General features: G+C 41.9%; 1 protein-coding gene across 3 annotated transcripts; it reads right to left on the bottom strand.

Moving 5' to 3' along the window:
- Nucleotides 1–50: 50 nt before the first annotated feature.
- slc38a10 (solute carrier family 38 member 10) lies at nt 51–26,038 on the bottom strand. Of its 3 annotated transcripts, none has more exons than XM_061708971.1 (18): nt 25,869–26,038; nt 25,468–25,693; nt 21,915–22,032; nt 21,391–21,436; nt 21,095–21,188; nt 20,752–20,895; nt 17,157–17,281; nt 12,014–12,116; nt 11,507–11,689; nt 9,055–9,166; nt 6,819–6,925; nt 6,563–6,716; nt 4,941–5,105; nt 4,427–4,864; nt 4,245–4,331; nt 3,184–3,204; nt 2,667–2,807; nt 51–2,027 (listed from the first exon to the last, which is right to left on the bottom strand). In XM_061708971.1, exons 2-18 carry the CDS (start codon nt 25,555–25,557, stop codon nt 838–840), a joined length of 3,318 nt encoding a protein of 1,105 aa, XP_061564955.1. In that variant the 5' UTR covers nt 25,558–25,693; nt 25,869–26,038; the 3' UTR covers nt 51–837. The 3 variants fall into 3 exon arrangements, with proteins under 3 accessions (XP_061564955.1, XP_061564956.1, XP_061564957.1); XM_061708972.1 differs by lacking the exon at nt 17,157–17,281 and adding an exon at nt 16,288–16,412; XM_061708973.1 differs by lacking the exons at nt 3,184–3,204; nt 17,157–17,281 and adding an exon at nt 16,288–16,412.

The following is a 26,038-nucleotide window of genomic DNA, read 5'->3' as shown; positions in this document are numbered from 1 at the left end:
AATAGTCTTGTACAAACAAAAGGTCCAAGAAGTCAAAGTGCTGAGTGGAGGAGTTTTCAGAGAGTTTAATTACTAAGAAACCGTTCAGATTTTCTTCCCCTGTCCTTCTAAGTTTATCATTGATATGATTTCCAACAAGAAAGAGGAAAAGACCACAGGAAAAACAGCACATATTTAGTTTGAATGAAATGTCTATACTGCACCATATGAACACTGAAGGCACTAATGTATCAACAAGGAAGCAATACGAAAGGTGGAATGATTATTAATAATAAATTTAGGCTGCTTATCAAAGATTAAGGCTACACTAAATACCTGTTTGACATTTGATTTCAGTTACCTTTAACTGAACATGTAATATAAATGTATTAATCATCCTCCGGCCACCTTACATTTAATGAGACCAATGTAAATTCAGAGCAATCCTAAATCACTGATTTTATATTTACACCTGAGTAACAGACACGTAACACAAAGCACAGATTCAATGAAAAACTGCCACAAATGCAAACTTTAAATAAAGTATTTGCCTGGTCAAAATGCTCTAGATAGAATTTGCATAGATGTATTTACATTTCAACAGTGACCTCTTCCAAAGCCTACCCTTTAAAGACAAAAATAAGTTAATATTTACATACTCTTTTTTCTCTTTACCAAAGACTTTGGGTTATCTTCAGAGTACACAGTATGAACAAGCGGGAAATGTTCCAGTCCCCAACATTTCCGAAGGCAAGAGAGACTGAAAGGCAGCAGTATCATGGTCCACAGTATTAGGAGGCTCTGCAGGTGTACAATATGTGCTGTTCATTAAACTGGAACGTGTGCGAGTCTGACGTCTTATTTCACCCCGTCATCCTCTAAGGCCTGTTTTATCTGCCGTGAGTGCACCATCGCTCCGGCCATTAGCTGCTCCTCCAGGGCTGCGTGTAGGTCTGAGGGCCCCAGCTCCAGCAGGGGCTCCAGCCCAGGAACCCCCATGGACACTTTGGAGCCCTCCCCGGGTGCAGCAGCATCTCTGGGTCCCAGCGCCCTGCGTCTCCGCCTCAGATCCATCTCTCCCTCGTCCCTCATCTTCTCGTGGGAGCCCTGAAAGTGAGCCTCAACTTTGACCGCCCCGTCTTCGACCCCTTCTCCAGGTTCTGCTGGAGCAGCAGGTTCTTCTTTGAGGTCTCGTCCTCCTTTCTTCAAAGGTTCACCATCTTCTCCCTCACCCCCCTGTGCAGATCTTCCAGCTTTTTTGGCTTCTACAACTTGCTGCAACTGGGCCAATCTCTCCTGACTCTCCACCTCCTGCTGCTCTTTCTTTGCTCTCTCAACTATTTTATTGTCTGCTTTCTGTACTTCCTGCTGGACTCTCTCCCGTGCAGCTTTCTCCTGCTCCAGCTCCTGTTCTCTGGCCAGTTTCTCTCTTCTTTCCCTTTCTAGTCGCTCTTTTTCAACCCTTGCTTGAACTTCCTTTTCTATCCTGTCCTTCTCAGCTTTCTCCTTTTCCAACTGCTGTTGTACAGCCAGCTTTTCTTGTCTCTCCTTTTCTAATCTAGCCTGGACTTCTTTCTCAATAATTTCCCTCTCTAGTTTTTCCTTTTCTAGCTCTCTGTCCACCCTTTCCTTCTTCTCAAGCTCTTCATTCTCAAGTTTTGTTTTAGCGTCCTTCTCTTTCTTAAGATGTTCTATTGCTTCATTGTTTTTATCTATGCTTCTCTCCTCATCTTTGAGTTGAGCTGCTTTATCATTTTGAGGCATGAGTTGACCGTCCTCTGCTTTTTTCTTCCCGAGCGGGACCCCCCTTGCCCCCAGCTCGCCCTGCTTGTGAGAGTCTTCATCCTCCTTGTAAGCTGGAGGAGCGGCTCCGTTAGCGGCCCCGGCATCAGGCCCCGCATCCCCAGCTGGAGCCTGATTCTGGGCACCAACAGGCGCTTCTTCTCCTCCAGCCTGTGGAGCTCCACCTGCCTTCAGGTCTGATACCGGGCCAGCTTCCTTTACCTCCAAGTGTCCCTGGACGCCCTTTTCTGGTTCACCATCAGCTCCTATACATTATTAATGAAAAAGTACTTTAAATCAAATCAAATCAAACTTTATTTATATAGCACTTCTCATACAAATAATGCAACACAAAGTGCTTAACATAAAACAAATAAACATAAAACTTATTAATGCGCTGCCCCCTGGAGATACTGGACACTGGAGATAAAAGCTACAAGAAAGCAGGATAAAATACACTAAAAGAGTTTAAAAAAGTATAACATAACATAAAATCCTAAAAGTATGTCTAGAAAGCAAGACATTAAAAACTAAAAGAATAAGACAGTAAAATGTATAAAATAGACCATAAATAACGACTAAAATATTTAGATAAAACATGAGATTAAACAAAAATAAAATATGATAAAAAAGGATAAACTAAATATAAAACAGAGCAGTAAGATCCAATAAAAATAAGGGTGAGCATAAGAAATTTAAAAGAGTTAAATGAGTCAGGTAAAAGCCTGATTAAAGAGATGGGTCTTGAGCCTCTTTTTAAAAACATCAACAGTCTCTGCGGCCCTTTACACAATTGCATAATCACATTTCAAGTTTCACGTAAAGTTCAAAACATTTAGAGATGACTGCAGGCCCTTTATATGTATATAAATGAGAGACAAATCTCATAAGTTAAATATACACACCAGCAGGTTGCTTCTGGTGGATTTCTTTGTGCTGCTCCTCTATAACCGCCAGTAACTTTTCCTGCTGGTCGAGAAGTCTCTTCTGCTGCTCTTGCTGCTCTTTGATCACCTGCAGGAGCACCGCGTGGTCCAGTTGGCCTTCTGCATGCAGACAAAAAGAGAAAGAAAAGAGAAATGAACAAAGTCATCACTGCCCCTGAGAACTATGATTAGGAAGCTTCTGAGTGAAGGAAACAGACAATGTTCTACATATTAAAGATCCATTCAACACAGGTTTCTAGGGAGGAACGGGGCATTCACGGGCAGCTGCGGACACACAAGCTATGTTAGAGGACCAAATGAAATGGTGGTTTCTAGGCTAGAACATGATTTGGTAAAATCCATTATAGAGTTAAATGAAGATACGTACAACATGTAACAAAAATGGATATAGAGAATCCTATCTTATGTGAATCTTGAACCATTTGGAGAAGACAGATTGTGGTAGAGAGAAGAAGAAGCAAGAGGGAGTTCATACCTGCAACCAGCTTTTTTATCACTGTGATTCGAGTCCAGCAGAGAAAAAGAAAAATACGGAAGAGATGAAGAAGAGGGGGCAAAAGTAAACAACAGAACATGAAAGTCAACAAGCAAACAAGCTCACTGGGAGCACCAAGAGCCAGGAAGTAAAAGGTGCCGTTTTAGACCTTCAAAACAATACAAAACTAAATTAAAATAAAGGGAAACAAAAATGCCACAGTTAGCAATAATAGGTCACTGAGATGAGATCACATAATAATAAAACATGAAAGTGAGATGACTGAAAAAAAAGAAAAGTGATCAGCAGACCACAGTAACGGCCTTTTCTAAGTAGCCGATAAGATTAACAACTTTCAACTAATCAATCCATCATTTCTATCTAATTTTATGAGGTTACTTTAATTCCATCCATTTTCTATTCCCGTTTAGTTCTTTGCAGGGTCACGGGAGTCTGCTGGAGCCTATTCCAGCTCATTACAGCCGAGAAGCAGGTACACCTGGACAGGTCGCCAGTCTATCACACGCATGCACATGTACATGCACACTCACACCTACGGGCAATTTAGAACCATCAATTAACCTACTATGCATGTTTTTGGACTGTGGGAGGAAGCCGGAGTAACTGGGAGGAACCCACGCACTTGGAGAACATGTGGGAGTGGAACCAGGAACCTTCTTGCTGTGAGGCAACAGTGCTAACCACTAAGACACCGCAATGCCATTATTTTACTCCAAATATTGTAAATAATGCATTTATCTAATCTGGTTCGATGTCCGTATACAAGTTCCTACTTTAGGAATACATACAATGAGGGTTTTTGTTGTGCACATAATGCTATCCCACTAGAACTAAACAGAAAATGATCTTATTGGATTTTTTTTTTTGTACAGAATGCACAAAGGTAAGATATCACAGAGAAAAAAATCCTTGCGTCTACAGGTGGAGTGCCGTTTGAGCCCGTTTTCAAACTTGGGTGGCACAGCTTCGGACAGCTGATCAGTCAGTGACTTGAGACTTTTTATAGTTCGCCTTCAGTTCAACATCTGTTCTTCACTTACCGTCCATTTTCTCATCGGCTGCATCTTTGCCGTCTGCAGCCGGGCCTTGGTCTGCAGCCGGCTGATGTTCTCCTTCCACTACAGGAGCTGAAAGAAGAAGAAAAATCCCCAATATTGCAAAGTCAATCTTGTCTTTCTGTTTTCTCACACCGATTCACCAAAGAAAAACTCAGAATATTCACCTTTTCCTGCATCATCTGCAGGCTTGCCCACTTTATCCGCTTGTGCTGCAGCACCCTGGTTGGCCTCCACTGCCGCGTTCCCTGCAGCAGGATCTTTAACAAGATTGACCTTCTCCACCTCTTTTAGCGGCGCTACATCCCTTTTGTGTCCTTCAGCCTTCTCCTGGACCTCATTGGACAAAACATGATCATCCATTTCTTTCTTCCCAACGCCCTCAGCACGATTGCCATCAGCGTTGTCATCTTCTCCGTCTTCCTTCGGCACTTGCCCTGGCTCCTCGGCTTTATCAGGTACATCCTGGACGGCTTCGGCGGGAGCTGCATGCTGCTTCTTGTCCTCCTCCAGCTCTGCGTTATTCTTTCTCGAGTCCACCATAACCTCGTCGTGAGGGATGGGTGGTTCGTGGCGATGGGCCTCTCCCTCTGGCAGCGCCACACCTGGGTGAAGACGGAGCCCTGATTCCACGCGGCCCTGGATGCAGGTAACGTTCCAGTTGTGGTTCGATTCACTCACCTGCGTCAGGACGATCCAGCTGCACCACTTCCTCCTTCTTCCTGTCAGGTAGATCAAGTGGTCCTTTGATTTGGGGCGGCTCCGCTTGCTCCCTCTCTGCCGGCTGCTCCACCTCCACAGGTGGAAGATCGGGCTTTAGTATCTCAACTGGCTCCTTCACGTTGTCTATATGCAATCAAAACACAATATTTTATTAGCGGGATTATTGCTGCTAGATATCACTTTGTAAATGATATATTTTCATATACTTTTTAGCTCAATAGTTTTACACCCTTGCTGAGAAACAGATCGGGAAAATCTCTAGATTTTACACTTCATCGCTGCTGTTGGTCAGCATTTATATTTCTTTGACACATTTCTCAGACTTTTATGTGAACAAAATGACAAATTTTAACATATAAATGTGCCACCATATCTCAGCATTTTCCTGTGTGGGAAAAGTCAAATGTTGTCAAAGTTTTATAGAAAATTACTCACAAGCTCTTAAACATACTCTGCATTCTTTTACACAGTAACAGCTGGATAATAAAATAAATTAACAAAAACAAATATGAAAAAAAGTGACGAACTCAGCTTTAATCAAGTAAATGCTTTTTACTTTCTCATGAGCAAATCCACTAGGTGGCAGCAAATTCCATTATTGATAAGGCTGTGCATTGATGGTAGTGTTTTTGTAAGGAGAGGGATGAAATGTGTATTAAACTGTAATTACTAAACATAATATAACAGTGTAGACTCTGGCCCATGTGGCTTTAATTTAGTGCAATTATGGGGTGGAAAAACAATAGGGAAGGAAGAAAGAGGGAGGCGGCGGGTTTCCTGATGTCAGTGAACATGTTTGAGCAGACTATGGAGGAAAAAGAGAAAAATGACAAGGACAGATGAGGATGAGGAACTGACTGGCTTCTCTCCATGTCCTTTTTGTTTAGAAAACCTGGAAACATGAACTCAAAAGGCTTTCTCCAAGTCTCATTTCCATCTGTTTCATCTCTCCCCAAATACCCCTATTATATATCCAGAGAGCTTGCAGATATTTTAAAGCCACCACATGAGAGTAGAAGGGGTGAAGATGTGTTTTTTTTTTGCCGGGAGGTAGGGGAGGGGAGCTAGCAGGACAAATGAACAGAGGCAGAGGGGTGGAGAGAAAATGCAGGGGTTTGAAGGGCATCAATCTCGCTTCATCAATGTCAAGCACTCAGCGCTGCTTTCAGATATTATCAAGAGGTTATCTTCTCACCCTGCCTGCCCATCACTCACTCTGTCTGTCTCCATCTTTTCTTCTCAGACAGATGAAAGAAACCCTTTCTTCTGCTGTGGCTTGTTCTTTTGTTTCAGTCTCACTGGCCCTTTGCTTCTGGTTCAGACTCTCTTTTCAACAGTGCTTGTTTAGCACACCGTGGCAGTCCGCCACTTTGAAAATAAACATGTCTTTTGTATCGCCGGTGCATTTTAAATGAAATCGTTATACGTTGCACTGCTGTCCAATCTCACGCACTGCAGACAACACTGGCGCTGGCCCGTTGGAGTAAATGTTTCCATGGCTCATTAGTAAACCACTTTCATTTACAGTCCATCAAGTGGGTAAGTGTCTGACAGCCATTAGAGGAAGTCATGATCTTTACCGTGCAGTTCAGGGAGGTCTGGTAGCACCAGGCTGTTCTTGTCAGGTGCTGGGGGAGGGGGAGCCTGGACCTTGTAGCCAGGACTTCTGGCTGAAATGGAGAGGGTGGTAAAGGTGCTGACCAGTAGGATTCCCAGGCCAACGAAAAGTACGAGCTGCGGCGAGCATAGACGAGACGGACAACAGGTCAGAAACTGCGATCGTACACATTTTCATGCCACAAAGAGAAAAGGGTAGAAAAGGGAAGACCATGTTACCTGAGAGATGATGCCATTCTTCTGGATCTTTTTGTATATGAGAGCAGGACATATGAAGCATATGAGGCTGCCCATGGTTGCTCCCGTCAGGCCCAGGATGGTTTCCACTGGTGAGAGAAAAACAATTAGCACTAAAACCCAACCTGAAGTGCCCATGAGGTCATTCTGCAGTCATCTTGACTGATGTGTAGGAATGGGCGATATTTTACCGTTCACGATATACCGTCAAAAAAACTCCTCACGGTAAGAATTTGTCATCTCGCTGTAAAAACGATAAATTCCCCTTGATGAAGTTTATGTGTAAAAATGATTTATGGTTCTGCCTTAAATCCACGCACAACTTACGTGAAGGAAGGAAGGAAGGAAGGAAGGAAGGAAGGAAGGAAGGAAGGAAGGAAGGAAGGAAGGAAGGAAGGAAGGAAGGAAGGAAGGAAGGAGAGAGCAGGAGGAAGGAAGGAAGGAAGGAAGGAAGGAAGGAAGGAAGGAAGGAAGGAAAGGGGAGAAGGAAGGGAGAAAAGAGGAAGGGAAGAAGGAAGGAGAGAGCAGGAGGAAGGAAGGAAGGAAGGAAGGAAGGAAGGAAGGAAGGAAGGAAGGAAGGAAGGAAGGAAGGAAGGAAGGAAGGAGAGAGCAGGAGGAAGGAAGGAAGGAAGGAAGGAAGGAAGGAAGGAAGGAAGGAGAGAGCAGGAGGAAGGAAGGAAGGAAGGAAGGAAGGAAGGAAGGAAGGAGAGAGCAGGAGGAAGGAAGGAAGGAAGGAAGGAAGGAAGGAAGGAAGGAAGGAAGGAAGGAAATTAGCCTGAAAGAAAGAAAGAAAGAAAGAAAGAAAGAAAGAAAGAAAGAAAGAAAGAAAGAAAGAAAGAAAGAAAGAAAGAAAGAAAGAAAGAAAGAAAGAAAGAAAGAAAGAAAGAAAGAAAGAAAGAAAGAAAGAAAGAAAGAAAGAAAGAAAGAAAGAAAGAAAGAAAGAAAGAAAGATGTGAGAGCGAGATAGATTTATAGTTGAATTGGTATTTTTTAACAAAAAATGTCTAAATGGCCCACACGTGACTGAATGAATGTACAGAAAAGTTAGTTCAAAGTAATACATTTCTCAAACAAACATAGTTTGAATTGTCGGCCAGCAGTAACGGATGACAAACTGATAATTAGTTGAACAGAATATAAAACATTTAAGATAATTACTCAATGGTTAATCAATGAAAACTCCCAGGTTCCGCCTCTACAACTGCGATGATGCAAACTTGACCAAATGACCTAAATATGGATAAGTTAGTTGTATGGAAGTGTAACCTGTGCCACTTGGCAACAATTGGCAGCACCTCTGCCAAAGCTTAGGAGTTTGTCTTTCTTGGTGTGCCGTTCAACATTTCTCGTGCCAAAGAAAACCCTCCCCACATCTAAGCTCCTTACTGCCCGCTACATTTATACCAGCCTCTGTCATTCTGAGCCGGCACCGTCCGTGGTACGCTGCTCCTGGCAGTGAGCAGCAAGCCCTCGCCCCACCTACGCCTCCGTGAAAAGGTCCGCTGGGCACCGGGCCCGGAAACCCATCGTTCATCCAGAGGACAGACACCATATTGTTTCCTTCAGATTTACTGTCCTTTCTCCCCGGGGTCCCCACTTCCTTTCTCCTCAGTCTATTAGTCTGATTAGATACACAAAGACCCATCCAGGCCACTGTCTGTCTGTGTGTGTGTCTGTGCATGTGTGTGTGTGTGTGTGTGTGTGTTCACCCAGTGAAACATTTAACAAACAGAACCAAATAAAAGGACAAACTAATCATAAACTAACACTAACCTTTATATCTCCAACATTTTGGAGCTGTTTGTGAAAGGAACACCAACTAAAAGAACCTGACAGAGAGCCAATATCAGTGTGTGCATGGAGTTGTGTGTGTGTGTGTGTGTGTGTGTGTGTGTGTGTGTGTGTGTGTGTGTGTGTGTGTGTGTGTGTGTGTGTGTGTGAGACTGAGTCTGGGAGAATAATAGCCCTATCTACCTGTCAGCCCATCTAAAAAGGAGATAAAAGTAAGGGTCCTGATTTAAGGACTCTGTTAGAGTGTGACAGTCACTGACTCGTAAAGTCACATTCACACACATCGTAAAGCTCCACCGGCCACCCCGCCCACATAAAGGAACACATGCACCTTAAAGACCTCCACCGAGCTGCGCAAACTCATTTCCAGTCCGACCCATCCATGCCCAACTGTTCACACACTCCCACACGCACAAACAGGACGTACCGTTGGGGATGAGAATGCCTCCCAGCATGGTCCCGAAAACAATGCAGAGGGTGATCATCTTGAAGCGCAGAGGAGGCATGTAACCCCCAGCAGCAAATGTCCCATCCTTCTGCTGCGAGATGGAAACGGGAAGGAGGATGTGAAGAAAGAGAGAAGATGGGGAAAAAAGAAAAGAAAAAATGGTGTCAAAGACTCGAAGGTTTAAGTTGACGGGTGGGTATTTTCAACCTTTCCTGCAACATATCGGTTCAAATAGTTGTCACTCTGGATTAGAGGGTAGGATGGATATTGATACCCTTTATAAAACTGGATGATCAATAAAGTCTAACATCAAATTTTTCACACTGCAAGAATGTATAGATTTTTTTTTCTATTATTGCTGTATAAATGTCCCTCCATTTCTAATTAAAGCATCCAAAAAGTTTTCTGCACCACTGGTTGTAGTTTTTCCATATATGGAAGAACTATACACACATAAGCCATCTATGTTATGCATGCTAACAAATCGGCTTAGTCATTTATCTAAAAAGAGATGATGTACAACAATCTAAAAGGTGTGTGATCTGGTTAAAAAGGCTTTGCTGACTAAAAGTCATTTTAGGGAACAGTTTTTGCCCTTTTCCAATAAAAGTCTTGGAACTGAGTTTTCTGTGGCCAGTCCAGTCCAGTTCCCCCATGTCTTTGGAAAGTGTGCAGACTCTAGATTTACATTATCTTGTTGAAAAATGCATAGATGTCCCCGGAAAAGATGTCATCTTGAAGGCAGCATATGCTGCTCTAAACTCTCAGTACTTTTCTGCATTAATGCTGCCATCACACAAGTGTAAATGACCTTTGCTGAGGGCACTGATGCAACCCAGTAACAGAGTGTGTCTTTTGGGTTTGATGCTGGTAACAGTCGGTACGGTGCTTTCTGTCTTTGGTTTGGAGCACATGGCCTCCATATCCTCCACAGAAGATCTTGAATTTTGAATATTTTAGTGGTTGAGGATTTTTTGTAATAATCCTCATCCATGTGCTTATGTCACCTACTGATGAATGTGTTCTTCATGTGGTGCCATCTGAAGCACCAGAGATCATGGGTGACCAGCGTTGGCTTGCACCATTGCCCTTAACACACTGAAAACCCTGTAGATAACTACAGTTATTTAATGTCTTTAAATAAAGAACATAGCTTTTACATTTCTTATGATTTTTCTAGTGTATTTATTGACAAATTGAAGATCTTCTGCAGAGCGGGGTATGGCATATCCTATGATGGACATCTGATCACTCCATCAGAGGGCCTCAAAGACACCCAGCCATGCACACTCACTGAACTGCATGGTAGTTTGCAGAACAAAGTTGGGTTGTTTTAAAGTTCTGACAGTCAATATATAAACCGAGTCAATTCAAAGTTCTAAATGCATCTTCTCAGATGTCTCCACTCTATTTGGCATTGCAGTAATTTCATTATTGTAACTAATTCAGACTTATAGCCATTCTTTTTTTTGTTTTCAATCACTAAAGGTTTAAAGCAGCAGCATAGAAACCTGTCACAACTCGCGCTGCTGCTCAGGCTCTAAATTGATCTACAAAAGCCAGCTGCATATATCACGCCTAAAACAAAGTGAGGGGGTGTTTAAGCAAGCTTTACCTAAGGGAAGGCCCGCTGTCTCGGACTTTGTCAACACTGGCATAGAGCCCACACATAGATTTAACAGAATTGCTGCAACATGGTAGGCATCTAGCAGCCACTGTTTGGCTACGGGTGCCTTCATACATCCAGGCGGAAATAGACAGAGCATTAACTCTTGTTTCAGAGTTCCCAAACAAGAGATGATTTAATATTTGAAAGCTGGAGGCGAACTCTGATTTATTTTATTTCACCCTCTCTCCCTCTCTCTCGTTTACACCGGCTGTTAGAGAAGATGCTCTCACATACTTCCTCTTAAATACAACCGTTTATATCACATAGTAAAAAATTCTCAAATCGTATTGCTGCTGCATTCTTTTTTATATTAAAGGTAAAGAGTAAAAGACAGATGGACCGATCATGTGATAGTTACACAAAAAGAACAGTGAAAAGAGTCGTTAACAACACTACTGAACTCACATTAGTCAGTGTTGCAACAGCATCATAAAATCCTAATAATACCAAGCCATGATTCTTCTAGTCTTACTGTAACTAGCCTTTTAGTTTAAGATTAAAATGCTGAAATCAACACTGATACATGTAAAGAAAATAGCACGAATATGTTGGCAATCTGGAGCTGAAAGTTACCCGTCATTAAAACACATTTCTTTGTGTCTGTACTGTTATAGCTCTATTATTAGCATCATTTGGACATAGAGGTCATCTTCAGTTTCATATCCAACAACAAACACAAGTGTAAGAACTTTTCTGAAGTAAACTTACAGTCAATCATGTTCTCGCGGCACACAGAGGTGTACGAGTCATATTTGAGCTCACCTGCTGCTCAAATAGCATGGTATTGATGGCCTGGCGGCAGGGCAAGATCATCATGGGGAATCCAACGGCCACAGACATCATGAAGCCCACACGGATCATCTCTGTCACCAGGTTAGATGGGAAGTTCATCAGCACATTGCCTGCAATGTTCTCTGTGAAGCTGACGTAGCCGAAGAAGCCCACCTGGTCAACAGAGTTAGAGGACACGCTGATCAGAGGAAAGCAGAGACAAAGACATGAATATGGAAGAGAAAGACTTCTATTTCTTCATTGCTTTCTGAAAAAAATTCACTTTGAACATCTGCAGTAATGTCACAAATACAATTTGAGGCTCTAATGTCAAATAAAGATTTTGCCACAGATGCTAAGAAGCAGTAACATTCACACTCAGTTTGTTTTCACCGCTCTGAAGAAAGTTAATAAAGCCAAGGACAAGCAAATACTCCCGACGACAGAGTGAAATGTGGTGTGTTGCCGGTGGGGGTGTAAAAGTGCGGCGCAACTCACGGTGATGTAGAAGATGGTGACCACGTTGAGGGCCGAGGTGAAGATGGTGCTCATGCGTTTGACTGACGGCTCATCCAGGCTGTCGTAGGTTGGCAGCACCTGCCTGTCAGAGACAAGCAGCAGCCCCCCAAAAAAAGAGAGAAACAACACACTCGACATGCCGCATGACAAAAGACCACACTGGTGCTGCTGTTGCATTTATTTGATACTACATGCTTTGTCTTTGTCATAGCTTTTCCATCCCACTTTTTTGTTTGGTTCTTCCCTACCGACAGCTGGCAAAATCACAGGATTCATAGTAATTCATTTCAAATATGGTACTATTTAGAGTTCTTTTAACGAGCAAGCACATGGAGGCTCAGTAATCAAATGATGCATCGCTTTCCTCATGTCCTTGTCAGCCACGCCCTCACCGGACTGATTTCTTATTCTCTATTTACCCCATTAAAATTTTAACACTTTAATGTGCTCATAAAAAGCATTTCAAATTAAAATTTCTGTCATCTGCTGTGCAGTCTGACTGCTTTCTTCAGCAAGTAAGGGTGCTTACTAGTCCGCAATTCCTTTCGTGCATTTTCAAAGCTGTCCTGACAAAAAAAAATAAGTTTAACTTTGAAAAAATAAAACAAACTAAACTAGCTTCAACTATAATTCTCTACAGTACCACTGACTCAATGCAGGTCCAGATGATTGACAGATATCTAAGAATTATCATCTTTTTATTTTTCCAAGTTAATACTAAGGGGGGAGGGGCTTACTTTACAAGATATTCAACTTTTGTTTCATCTTTGAATTCATAAACACAATAAACATATCATTTACATCAGAGGTTTCCAATGTCAGACATGGAGATCCTCTGGGTGCTATAAACTTTAAGATAAAATATAACATTATAATTCACTACAACAGCCTAAATGTGTGTGATTTCATATTTGCACATTTCCCCCCACTGCACTAATGGCTATTAAATGTCTTTGGACTGACCTTTTCTGTGTATGTGGGTAGAAAGAGGAGTAACTTTTTCTGACACTGAAAATCTCTGATCTAACATGTAGATTATTTCAAACATAGACTTAGAAAAACTTTTGCATTGAGGTGTACTGTAGTTTTATATGCGAGGCAAAGTATAAGCATAGTTACTTAGCAGTTGTGTTTCGGACAGTTCATGCAAAACAGCAGAAGATTAAAAGAAAATAATGGCAGTGGGGGAAGTGGAGTTTGTACAAATGTTATCAGGCTGTGCACTTCTTGCATGTGTGTGACACTGAATGGGTGACAGTAGTCAAGGCTGAGCCCGTGATCGCCCCTCTGCAGGTTAGCCGGGTGTCCGTCCGTCCATTCCTGCTCTGTGCTGTATGAGAGTGTGGGCGTGTGGAAGCGACCATAAGCACATTAACCAGTAAATTTACAGGCTTTATATATAACAGCAAGTGCCTGACAGGTTTTAGAGCGTTATAAACTTTCCTGGCAGACTCTTTTTGTTGGCCTTCTTTCTCTCATACAAAGGAAGAGCCACAGAGCAGGAATGAGGGAGGGAGCAAGGAGCCATAACTTTCCCTGGCTCTTGCTCTATCTTTGATTGTCTCACTTTCACACAGACTGGTTTTATTAGCCAGCGCTGTCCCATGATGCTATTCCTCGACGCCTGTTTAATCCGCAAACCAGTAAATCTTAGAGCCAAGGTTAAATAAAATAATATATTGTTAGTGTGGAGCTAAAGTATCTAATGGTCACTCAATAGTCCTGACTCAGGGTGTAACGTCCTCTGTGATTAAACGGAGGAAATATGATAGAGAAGGTCTTCAAAGTGAGGGGAGATGTGCATGGGTGGGCTTAACTGTGTGCAACAGATCACATCACTGGCTTGAGCACACAGCGGCACGCACACGTCTGGTCACCCCTCTCAAAATTTCCGTTTCTAACAGCTGTGTGAGTAAACGTGATCCGATATCCAGATATGGCATCAAGTACACAGGTCTGAAAGTATCACCCACAGCTTTTAAAAACTAGCCAGCTACGGATGAAACGTTTCGTCTGCTACAAGACAAACCCATGATTGGATGATTGATCCACCATCAGCTTCACTGACAGATGTTATTTTGATGAAAATGTTAACCCTTTTCTCTCCAGACACACCTTTCCTCGCTGTGGGTGTAAAGTTTGGTTTTAACATAATCAATCCACCCGGCTCACGCTTCTTAGCTTCTTCTTTGTGGGCATCATACATTTTATCTTCCAGACTGCCACTTACAGAAGAAGCTCATGGCTATTGATTATTGGGACAGGGTGTTCCATGTTTATCCCTTTTGGAAACCAGTTAATCATCTACCGACTTCATCATTCAAAGTCAAAGATATTTTGACAGGGGTGCCCAAACATACGAATGCCTCGTGTTCCGTCAGCAGCATCGCACACACATTCTCACCAAGTCCCTCTATAGCTGGTTAACTGCTCCAAACAACTCAAACGTCCAACTGAATAACAACAGAGGGAGCTCCTAGCATGTCATAATGGTGTTGTTAAGCAATGTTTTAACTGAAAGTAAACACATTTCATGAATGTAATAAAGATCCAATGCGCTGAGAGCTGTTCAATGGGCCTGTGAATAGATTAGTGTGTCTGTAAGATGGCGGTAATCCAATGTGTTGATTAGTGGCTTGGCTTCAGCTGCCTGCCGCCTAACGGAGCACTTGCCTCACTCAGCCTGACCATAGGCCAAGAAATCCCGCTGCCAAATATCAGTTAGCATCACTACTGGGAGCCGATGCATTAAAAACACACCAACACAAACCCAACAAGCACGGACTTTCTTCATTTTCTGTGACATGCACATCCCTCCCACCCCAATGCTTCACCGGCTTTGTGTGACTGCTCTAATTGGAGTTGCGTTTAGGCCCGCGGGCCACGGCGACCCACCCCTATCGCTTACCTCACTCACTTTCACGTAAACAAAACCATACACCACCAAAACACCTGGCTCCTAATGACCACGCCATTAACACCCCCCCCTTCATCCTTCCACAGCACTGCAGTCAAATCAAGGTAAACGTAATCCATTAATATCCCATGTGACACATCATGGTGCCCACAACCCAATCAACTCCGTCCAAACCCAGAGCAAGCACTGAATCACACAGGACAGTACAAAAGAGGCAGTGATCGCGCATGCAGAGGGGTGAAAGTGGAGAAATGAATGGATAAAGTGGCTCAGAGAAGCTGTGATTAGTGGAAACACAGTGGGGATATTTCTCCACTCACTGTATGTAAAAGTCAAGGGAATGTGAAAAACGTTTTTAATCCTAAAGGTCCACATTTACGCATCTGATATATTAAAACAAATTTGAATGTTTGTTAAGAAACAAACCAAGTCCTAATAAGTTGACTAAGAATCTGTGAAAAGCACTAGAGCAAAAGAAAAAAGGCAACTGACTTTCTTAAAAAAGGCAAGTATTAGTAACTGCTAGTGATGCACCGAAATGAAAATTTGTGGCCGAAACCGAAACCGAAAATAATAATAAACACTTGGCCAAATACCGAACAATACCGAACATGGTTCTTCAGCAGTTTTTCATTTATTTTGCCAATTTTTTCACCATTGCATAAATCAAATAAATTTGATTTAGGCATGCTTTTCAAAGAAAAAAATCTTTTACAAAATTACAAGGTAGAAAATATTTATTGAACATAAAAAAATGAAATTTTTTTAATTTCCCAGCATTACTTTGTTTTGGTTCCACCTCCTGGTGAATGTTAGGTAAAATTCTTATGGGGTTAGTTTTTGGTTGGCCAACGATTTATGAAGTGCGCAACGTTACGGGACTGAGCGGCCAGTCTATTTCCTTATTTTACAACGCCGTTATTAATTGTTCGGTTTTTTCCCCCACTTATTCCACCGAACACCGAAAGTGTTTTTTTGCCATTTTCGGCCGAACAATTTCGGTTACCGAACAATCGGTGCATCACTAGTAACTGCCCCCTTTTACTCCTCAAATGTGTTTCTCTGTACTTGACAGACTGACCCCAAACCCTTCACTGTGCTGTAAGTTTAAAAGCACAAACTGTCTAACTATCTGCACAGTTTCTGCCTGCAAAAATGATAAGATTTAAATCACACAGGCGCCGAGTGGAAAGGCGTATACTTTAGGACTTACTCGGCACATACTTGAAGGACTACTGTCAGGTTTTCCTCAGCTAAATACTTCTTTCACGGCTTTGTTTCAGATCACTTTAATTACATGATCTTGAGCAGGTGGACGGGCATGAGGAGTACTTACGACTGACAGGCGAAGGCCATCCCACAGATGGGGAGACAGCGAAACACACCCTCCCAGCGCACCACATTGACCTGCCCTAGCCACCAGCCGCTGAGCAGCCCATGTTTGAACGAAGACAGCACCATCTGAGGGGAAGGAGGCGGGGAGGGGAGGGGGGAGTTACAGCCCAAACTATACGAAAAACAAGTTGAAGGAGAATACAAAGAGGGGAGGCGGGGGGGCTGCACCCATGTTGATGGCTCGAAGACAAAATGAGAACAAAAAAAAAAACAGAGAAATCACGAGAGGGAAATGACAGGAAACCACATACTGAACGAAAAACCTGGATAACTTAAAAATAAATGGTGTTGAAGGGAAAACAAAATTAAGTGAAATCAATTCTGTCACTTTGGGGGGAAGAAAAAAAAGGGGGGTTCTACAGATAATCTCACAGGTTTTTCACCAGCATGTGTTGCCCATGTCTTGCTTCTTTCATTGCCTGAAAAAAAAAAACAAACACAGATCCCTCCAGCGAGCCACACTCAGACCCACGCTGCTCATCCTGAGTGTCCGGCACTGGTCACAGCGTAGCCAAAGTTCAACTTCCATTTAAGTTTCTTACACCCCTCTGCCTTATTACTACTGCCACCAAAGACACACACACATGCACACACGGTCACAGAGCTCAGATGACTCAAACCAAACCAGAATCAAAAGGTGAAACATGGATACAAGTGGAGCAGAAGAGGACAAGAGGTTCACGCAGGCTGGAGGAGGGTTTAGGGAGTGCAAAGATGCAGGAGAAACACTGAGTTTCCTTTACTCTCAGCACCTCCCCCACTGCCCTTACAGTGGTGTTATTTTAGGGGTGGCGTCCTTGGTTTACTTACGGGTGACAGCAGAAGGTTGTGGCGATAATGGGCAGGCACTGAATGACGCCCTTGAAGCGCCACAGGTGAACCCGCTCTACCCAGGAGCCTGAGATTATGCCGTAGCGCAGAGAAGACAACACTATCTACAGCACCAAAGCAGAGACAGTGACAGGTGGGAGGGAGGTTTGCACACACAGGGTGCAGAGGGCGAAAGAAGGTGAGGGAGGGTGATAGAAGAGAGTGAGAAGGGCAGCAGGACAAGAGGGGGGAAGAAATAAAAAGAGGGTGGGGGGGGGCAAAAAAACAAGGGAAGTTGCACGGTGACGAGAGGGGACAGATGGGAACATTTAAGGGGATGAAAGAAGGGAGGGAAGGAGATACATCACTGTTAGAAGGTCAGGGATCCGGGCTGGGCCTGGTCTGGATCTAAAGCCGGACACACCACACCACTGTTCTAGGTTATCTGCATGCAACACAGCTACAGGTCACATCACACAGAGATCATATACATGGCAGTGTGAGGTCTGTGGCAGCAGTGCTGCAGTTTAGTGAAGCAGAGCTGCATGCACATTTAAAGGGTGTATAAACACAATCATATAAGACAGAAAACTGCTGCAGGACTGCCTCTGGATCCAAACCTTTAAGCCCGAGTCACCACTTACCACGCTAATCTATAATAATCTAGAATCTAGATCCTCCAGCCGGGAGAGTTGTATTTAAATGCAAACTATCCATCATTAGAAAAAAGGCTAGTTCTTGTGCAACTGCGCAACTTATCTATCAAATAATTGCAATGCTGTGTGTGACCTTTGAGTCACTGTTAAAACATTCAAAGCAAGTGTTTTAAATGTGTGTGTATTTGGAGAAAATATGCTGAATGCGACAAGCACACTTGTCTTTTTAGGTGGCACTACAACACTGACATATCTGCAAGTTGTCTCCCTCAGGGTTAGTGTTAAGCTTAGAAAACTAGCAGCCACCTTCTAGACAAGTGGTGATAATAAATGTTGAATCGTTACAAGAGAAAGATAGAAAGGCATTTTTGCTTTTACCTATGTAGAAAATACAAAACGCAACTTTTGCATAAATACAAGCAAAGCAATTGAGTAAAAACTGTGTCAAAAGCCTATATCAGATAAATAAGGCTTGGAGATTTGATATCTTTTGATCTGACATACAACAAGCTATATACATTTTTTTGTTTAAAGCCATTTCTTTGAGACACTGACTACTTTATGTCATTTTACTTTGCATTTACAGTATTTAAAATATATCTAGCCACCAATATCAAGTGGTGCTTTCTGAAACAGAAGTCTGTGATCCAGAGTTTTAAGAACAGTGCAGGTGCTGTTTTCTGTCTGAAATGATTTACTGCAAATTCCCTCTTTAAAAGTGGAGCAAGACAATATTGTTCTGGTTAGGAAGTTTTGTTCTGTACAGGAGATAACATGAGGAAGAATTAACATGAAATGCAGCAAAGTAACATTTGCCTGAACAATATCAGATGTTAAAGGAGGAAAAGCTTGCACACTAAAGCATACATTATGCACTAACATACAGTTTTAACAAAATGTTCTCAAAAAAAGAAAAATCCAAACAACATGAAAAAGTAGAATGTGCTTTGCAAAAATCTCAATATGTCATGTTATTACTGATAAACCTATCACCAGATGACGCTAACAAAGATTAATTTAAATTCGTCATTTAAAGATGGATTAAGAAGAACGTTGTTTTTCTCAAAGCAAGTTAAAAAGACAGCTTGTCCTTTCTCTCAGCAAGGAAGCGGTTACTGAGATGACAAGGCAGACTGGACTCAACATGGCAGTGGAGGGGAAGAAGAACAAACGTATACACACACGTACCACCAGCGGTCCATTTCCATAATGCACGTGCAGCACCGGACCGGAGCCAGCTGAGAACCAGTTCTGTTTCAGTGACCGAAGCCGGGAAACTGGTGCGGCAGCAGCACCAACTCTTTACAAGAGACTAAAGACCCGCTGATGTCAGAGGTCGGGGTTACGGTGACTAAAACTTACTGAACCCATGTTTGAGAACTGAGAGCGAGTGTGGCTTCATTAAAAAGAGAAAGAAAAGAAAAGAAACTAAGGTTTATCGTGCTCAAAACATTAAACCAGTAGTGGAAGAAATAAAGCTCCCTGTTCCTCTCATTCTGCTGTTTAATATTTTAATGTCACCAATCTGCGGCTGCGGCCACTGCTTAATGTGATGTTCTCAATTTTTAACTAAATATATAAAACAGTTTTATCAACTTTGCTTGTAAACATTGTTTAGTTTTTTAATATCAACAGCTGGCATTTACAGACCCTGAAACGGGGCATAAAAACCCTGTTTGCACCAGCCTTCATAAATACCTATCAGTGTTTTGAACTGCCAGTCGGTCTCGCAAAGAGCGTCCGCAGACACCAGCTGTTGTTTACAACAGCGCTTATTAACTAGACTTATAACAAGAAAGAAGTTCTATTTCATATTTCATCAGCTAGGGCTGTTCGATTAATCGATTTTAAATCGTAATCGCGATTATGTAATTAGAACGATGTTAAAACGTGAAAATTGTAAAATCGATTTTTCACCTTTTTTTTTTTTTTTTACCTTGTCTGCACACATATTCATGATTGATACCATATTAATGATTGATGGAAATACCTCTCAATACCTGCGACAAGTGCCCCATGGGAGAGGCTCTTTAGTGTAGGAGGGGGCGTTGTAACATGCCACCGGGCATCCCTCAAGCCAGATGCGATTTTTTTTTTTTTCCAGAGATAAAACTTTATATTTTATTATATTTTTTTAAACTTTTTTTTCAACTTATTTTACAGAGTTTTGCACTTTATTCATTCATTTTTGGTTTAATAAGAGCAAAGTTTGCACTTAAAGCCCAATGGGGCAAATGTTCAATAAAAAAAACAGCATATTTGAAATCATTTCTTTGCCTTTTGTCAATTCACAAAATAATCGTAATCGAAAATCGGATTTTGAGAGAAAAAAATCGAGATTTTATTTTTGGGCAAAATCGAACAGCCCTAATCCCTGCTGACCGCCAGAGGCGGTGCTTCAAGCACCCGCAGGATGACCCGCAGAAGTCGAATATCTTCCGGCGTCGTCAGAGGATCAGAATCTTCTCGCGAAAACACGAGGATTCTGAGTGACAGAGTGCTCTGGCGGTCATTCGGGATTCATAGAACCGTAGTTATATTCGTAACTTTGGTTTCCACATAGCATGGGACGAATGCTAATCTGTGCAGATAAACAGCTTCCTTGCACTGTGGTCTTCAAGACTTTCAGAGTAAACTAAACCTGTTTGGTCGAAACAACTATTTTCTGAACAGTCACTGTTTCAGTGAAAAAGTGTAGACCTAATCTAATTTCAGTCTCTTCATGCGAGCCGTAACTTTACTGATGCTGCGCAGCTCGACTGTGCTTCCCCTGTTTGTGATTGCCTGTGTTGCATCGCTATACAACCAACGTGATGAATCAATGCTGCAGTTTTAGAGATAATACAGCATCATAAACTGATAGGCTGACGGTTCTCTCTGCTGCAGGCTGTTCACGTGCAGAACAGAAAGTGCAGCTGCCTGTGCGTCCGTGGGCTCACCGTGAACATGAAGAAGGTGTAGAACATGAGAGCCATGGCAGAGAAGGACTGGATGGAGGACATCATGTTCCTCTGCAGACTCAGAGGGAGTACGATGAACAGAGACACGGCGATCAGCAGCACCACACGGAAGCTGAACGTCACCTTCACAGAACCAAGGATTACATTTGTACATTAGGCTCAATTTAAAGCTTTGTCTTTCATACTGATACTGTAGTCTGTTGAATGGATCCAGTAATACCTTTTAGGGACAGTCAACAAAATATGTATCTTGATGGTGCTGTGTGATGTGTTAAGAGATGTGTGGATTTAAAACCCAATAAATCAAGTACTGATGTCCTACCTGTAAACCCATCAGCTGAGCGAAGAAATTTGAGCCCAAATCAGCAATAACAACGTAGAAGGCAATGCAAGTCCCCAGCATCAGACCGATCATACTGCATGGACAGAGTAGGAGTTAGAGACGCCGCGGTTATCTTTGTCTATGACTTTCAAAATATTCTGCACCCTTTTCTCGTTTAACTCTTACAGCGTTGTTGTGTTTATATTCTATCAATAATGAATATCTACTGAATGTGAAGCCCTTCAAATGTCACCGTGAGCACTGAAAATAGAGCAGAGATAAGTGATGAAACTTGCCTCGTCTCCACAAGTGTTTTTCCTGGTTTTCCATAAGCATGGAAGGCTGCAAAGAGGGGGAATGACATCAGTGTCAGCAACACCAAGGCAACCAAATATCATACAGTTACTAATCTTAAACAGGAAAGATTCTGATTTAGTTACTGTCAATCCCATGAGAAGGGTCTGGCTGCAGTCTGGGGGAAGTGGAGCTCTATTCTAGACTGGAAACATGTGACCTCCACTATACAGAGCACCCTGCCCTAATAAGTTATCCCAACCATGACTGCTTGGGAATGGAGATCACGCATTTCCGATCGAGAGCAGAGCTCCACTTTCTCTAGTCTGGAGCCATATCTAACTGACATTAACAACTTATTCCTGTATAAGGGCAGTAATGTCTTATCTTTGCCAAAAATTAAATATCTTCTTCTCTCAAACAGGAGGCTTTTCCCAAGATTAAGGCTAAAATTACTCAAATAATACACCAATTATAACAAGAAGATTAAAAAAGTATTCAAACTCATTAGGGTGTGTTTACGTACCCAGTCCAGCGTAGGTCCTTCGTTTGGTGTTGCTGGCTGTGAGGACCAGGAACATGCAAGACTTGTGGGTCATCCAGGAGCAGAAAAATAACAACATAGTGCCCAGCACTATCCCACACTGTGAGAGAAAGGAGGAATTAGTATTCATCTTACCATATCCAGGTTAATTCAAACATGTAAAGCGAATAATCGTGTTCCACATATTGATTTGGCCTAGGTTTACGTCACATGCCTTTCCTGACACAACCATCTCCATTTATTCAATTATCCAGGTTTGAGACCGGCACTAATGGGGGTAATGTGAGGTTCGGTCTAGCGCCTAAGGACACTTTTGGCGGAGCTGTGACAGAGCTGGGATTGATGCCAGGTTATGCAAATTTGATCACAACAAAACAAAAAAAACATCACATCTGTCATGCATCTACAACACATAACATAGATTTGTGACAAAGATATCAAAAGTTTATGAATTTATGAGTTTAGTTGGTGTGCTTTAAAAGATTACTGGATGAAAGCCGTAACGGTTACTGTCACATACAGTAACTGTCACATACTGTAGCTACATAGAAGCTCTTTTCTTTCCCCAATCAGATAAAAGTACAATTGAGTAAAATGCTAAATTGGTTAACATAAACATTTATTCATCATTGATGTGTGTGTGCACTACTTGTTTGCTTAATAAAGCTTTCATGGACATCATTTGGTCCTTACCAGGTCCCAAAATTGCACAACCTCAGGAGGAAAAACATGTCACATTGTGTCACTAATCAACATAAATTAAACCAAATGTATTTATACGATGCAACATTGGTCTTGTTTATGTCCTTAGCCGTTTTTTGCACAAAAGCAATAAATATATTACTGGCATTAGTATAGAACATAAAAGTTCTACCGCGGGAGAATTTATTTACACTTTTTAAAAAGGACTAATGCATCATATTTAACTCAGATACTTGTTTTCTTAAACAACACACAGAGACTGTGAGTACCCCTGCCATAATTACCTATTAACTACTTATTCACATTTATCTGACAGAACTGTGACCATGATTACATCATTATCATAATAGTCTCAATTCACCAGCAAAAATTTAAAAAAGCAAGTGTTTATATTTTCACATGAATTTGACCATATGCAGTCCCTGCTTTAAAAGTGAGTCATAGGAAATCCGATCACAAGTTGCCAACGCTAATGGAGGATCTGTCACATTCTGATCAGATCACTCACAACGTATTTGATCTCGGACACTTATATCTACACTTTCTTCCTGGTCTGAACAAAAAAGTGTCATCAGACAAATTCATGAATGTCTTGATTTTCTGTGCAAATGGCAAAGTTATTTGTGGCAAAGTTGTTCCTAGCTGTTGCCTTTGGAAGTTAAAAATATCACTCCTGCCACGTGTGGATCCTGAGAAAGTGTATAAGTGTAAAGTGGCCCTGGATAGCTCAGTTGGCTGAGCGGGTGCAGCATATATGGAGGCTATGCCCCTCATACAGGCAGCATGTATCATAATGTCATGAAAGTTATCTGAAGTTCTCTCCTCCATTTTACTTAGAGGTCTTTCAATCTTCTGGAAAACAGTCTTTCTGGTACATTCTGTACTTGTCTACACTGCCTATTCGAAAGAAATGCTGGTATTTGTGCTTGTGCTTGTTAAATAGCATCTTTAAGAAACTGCGACTCAAAATGCATGGTGAATGGAGACGCTGCTTATGGTTCACTGACTTACAAACATGTAAAGCAGCGCAGTCGGCCAATGAACATCAGTTTCATTGCAGTGTTGTCCCAGTTTGATCAACTACACAACAGTCAGATGAAACAAAGTGTCATCAATAACGAGCTGCAGGTTTTAACACCCAGTCGTGGAAAAGCATTGACATTTTTGTGTTTTGTTTTGTGTTATTACAAGATGTACTTTTACAGCAGTTAGGTTTTAAAAACATCTTTGTACAAGCATGTATCTTTTATATTGTCCGAACATCTAAATTGGCAGTGCTGTAACAACAATATTATTGACATGAAATAAAAGTAACGGCTGATGTCTGTTATAGAGTATTCACAGGAACATCTACATCATCTTACTGCATTGTTGCAAGTTTAGTTCATTGGGGGGAAAATATAGATTTAAATGACAACTGTTACAATTGCTGTTAACATTTGTAACATATTTATGTGCTGCTACATTAAGATACCGGTACCAATTCTAGCTTACAAATGAACGCATGATAATCATGACCTAGGAAAAGCTATCATGCACCTGCAAAATGTATTCAGTGCATTTAAAACAATTCAGCCAGGGTTTAACTATGCAAGCAATTGCTGAAGATGCAGGTGGATACCTCCGCAATTATTTGGATTAATGACCACCTGACAAATGGACGACAATTAGTGAGACTCAAAGGTTGTGTGTCTAATAAGCACAGGAGCACCACGGGGGATTGTACTCTCATCGTTTCTCTTTGGAGTCATCTGCAGAAATACTCATAACTATACATTTGTAGTGTGTATCAGTGGTGGACGAGACTGAATACAGAGAACTGGTGGACTTCTTTGTGGCACTTCAATGTGAACAAGACAAAGGAGATTATTGTGGATTCTAGGAGGATCGGGAAAAAACTGAACACCATTTCCATCATTGCAGAGGAAGCGGAGGTGGAGGTACGGTGGCCGACAAGGGCCAAACGCACTGCAACGGCCTAATGCGTCTCAGTTAAGGAAAACGGCTTCAGGTACAGAAACGATTCAAATTTATGGTTTCTTGTTTTATATCGTTTTGTGCTTTGCATAATTTCTCTATTTGCAGCGCGTTTGATGATGCTGCATTTGTCTTTGTTTTTTGCAGCACGTTTTTTCATTTGCACCACGTTCCTCTTCTTGAGTTTGTGAATTTGAATTGTTTCTGTACTTGAAGCCGTTTTCCTTAACTGAGACGCATTAGGCCATTGCAGTGCGTTTGGCCCTTGTCGGCCACCGTATGGAGGAGTATAAATACCTCTGCACAACAGACTGGACTCAAATCCAAGCAGTAATGCTGTCTATAAGAGCGGACAGACAAGACTATCTTTCTTTAGGAAGCCCCAAGTCATTCATGTTTGCTGCATATTTTCTATAAGTCTATTGCGGAGCATACAATCTCATCTGCACTCATCTGTTGGAATAACAGCATCAGTCAGTCAGACTTGGAAAAGAAAAAATAACAGCTGAACAAACCGATAAATAAGGTTGGCTCTGTTATGACAACTGTTTTAAAGCCTCTAGGGCTGATTGTGCAAAGAAGGATGCTTCATAAAATTAAATAAAAAAACCTAATGGATGACACTAAGCATTCTCTTCACAAGACAGTCTTCAGTCAGACCCCTTTTACTTCCTTCCCACAGCCATAACCATTTATAATGTCTCTTTAAAGAAACTTAGATAATAAAAGTTGCTCCTATATCTATTTTTTTTCTCTAAAAAAAGTATTGCTGAACTAACCTAAATTATTAAAAAAGTGTGTAAAGTTGGTACTTGAGGTAGTGGAGGGGTCTGGCCGCGCATGCGCCGTGGCCCACCTGTTTGAAGCAGAAGGGCATGGTGAGAACGCTGACTCCCACGATGCTGTTCACCACGTTCACCACCAGCCCCCAGTTGGACGCCGTCATTTTCACTCAAAAATAAATAAATATGTACATAAAGCAAAATTAAGAAGAAAAACTCCCTCCGGGCTGTAAGGGACCGCAGAGAGGGAAATGCAGGTGGGTTTTTCCTGACGCCTCCGTCTATCAATGACGTGGCGCTCTGTGAGGAAACAAAACACAACTTTCACTCACCCTTCACCATTACTCGTGTCTCTTAAAATGTACAACGATAAACCACACGACACAACTTCGATTGAAATACAATTAAATGAATACAAACATATAATAAAGATAAAGATTAATTCGTGTAATCAGTGACAGTAACATTAACTTACTCTCCGTCCTCGCAGTCCTGTTTACGTTATCATCGGTAAATTCCCACTACGCAGTCGGTAATGTCTAATGTCTTCGCATATGTGTAGAAACTACAGGGGGGTTGATGTTAATAACAAATGCAAACATCAAAATGCAACCTGGCTCTTCTTCTGGACGCGTATCCAGGAAG

This window comes from Cololabis saira, chromosome 19 (genome assembly GCF_033807715.1).
Source record: "Cololabis saira isolate AMF1-May2022 chromosome 19, fColSai1.1, whole genome shotgun sequence".
Classification (NCBI taxonomy): domain Eukaryota; kingdom Metazoa; phylum Chordata; class Actinopteri; order Beloniformes; family Belonidae; genus Cololabis; species Cololabis saira.
The sequence above is the reverse complement of the archived record's forward strand: the minus strand, read 5'-3'. Positions and strand labels throughout refer to the sequence as shown.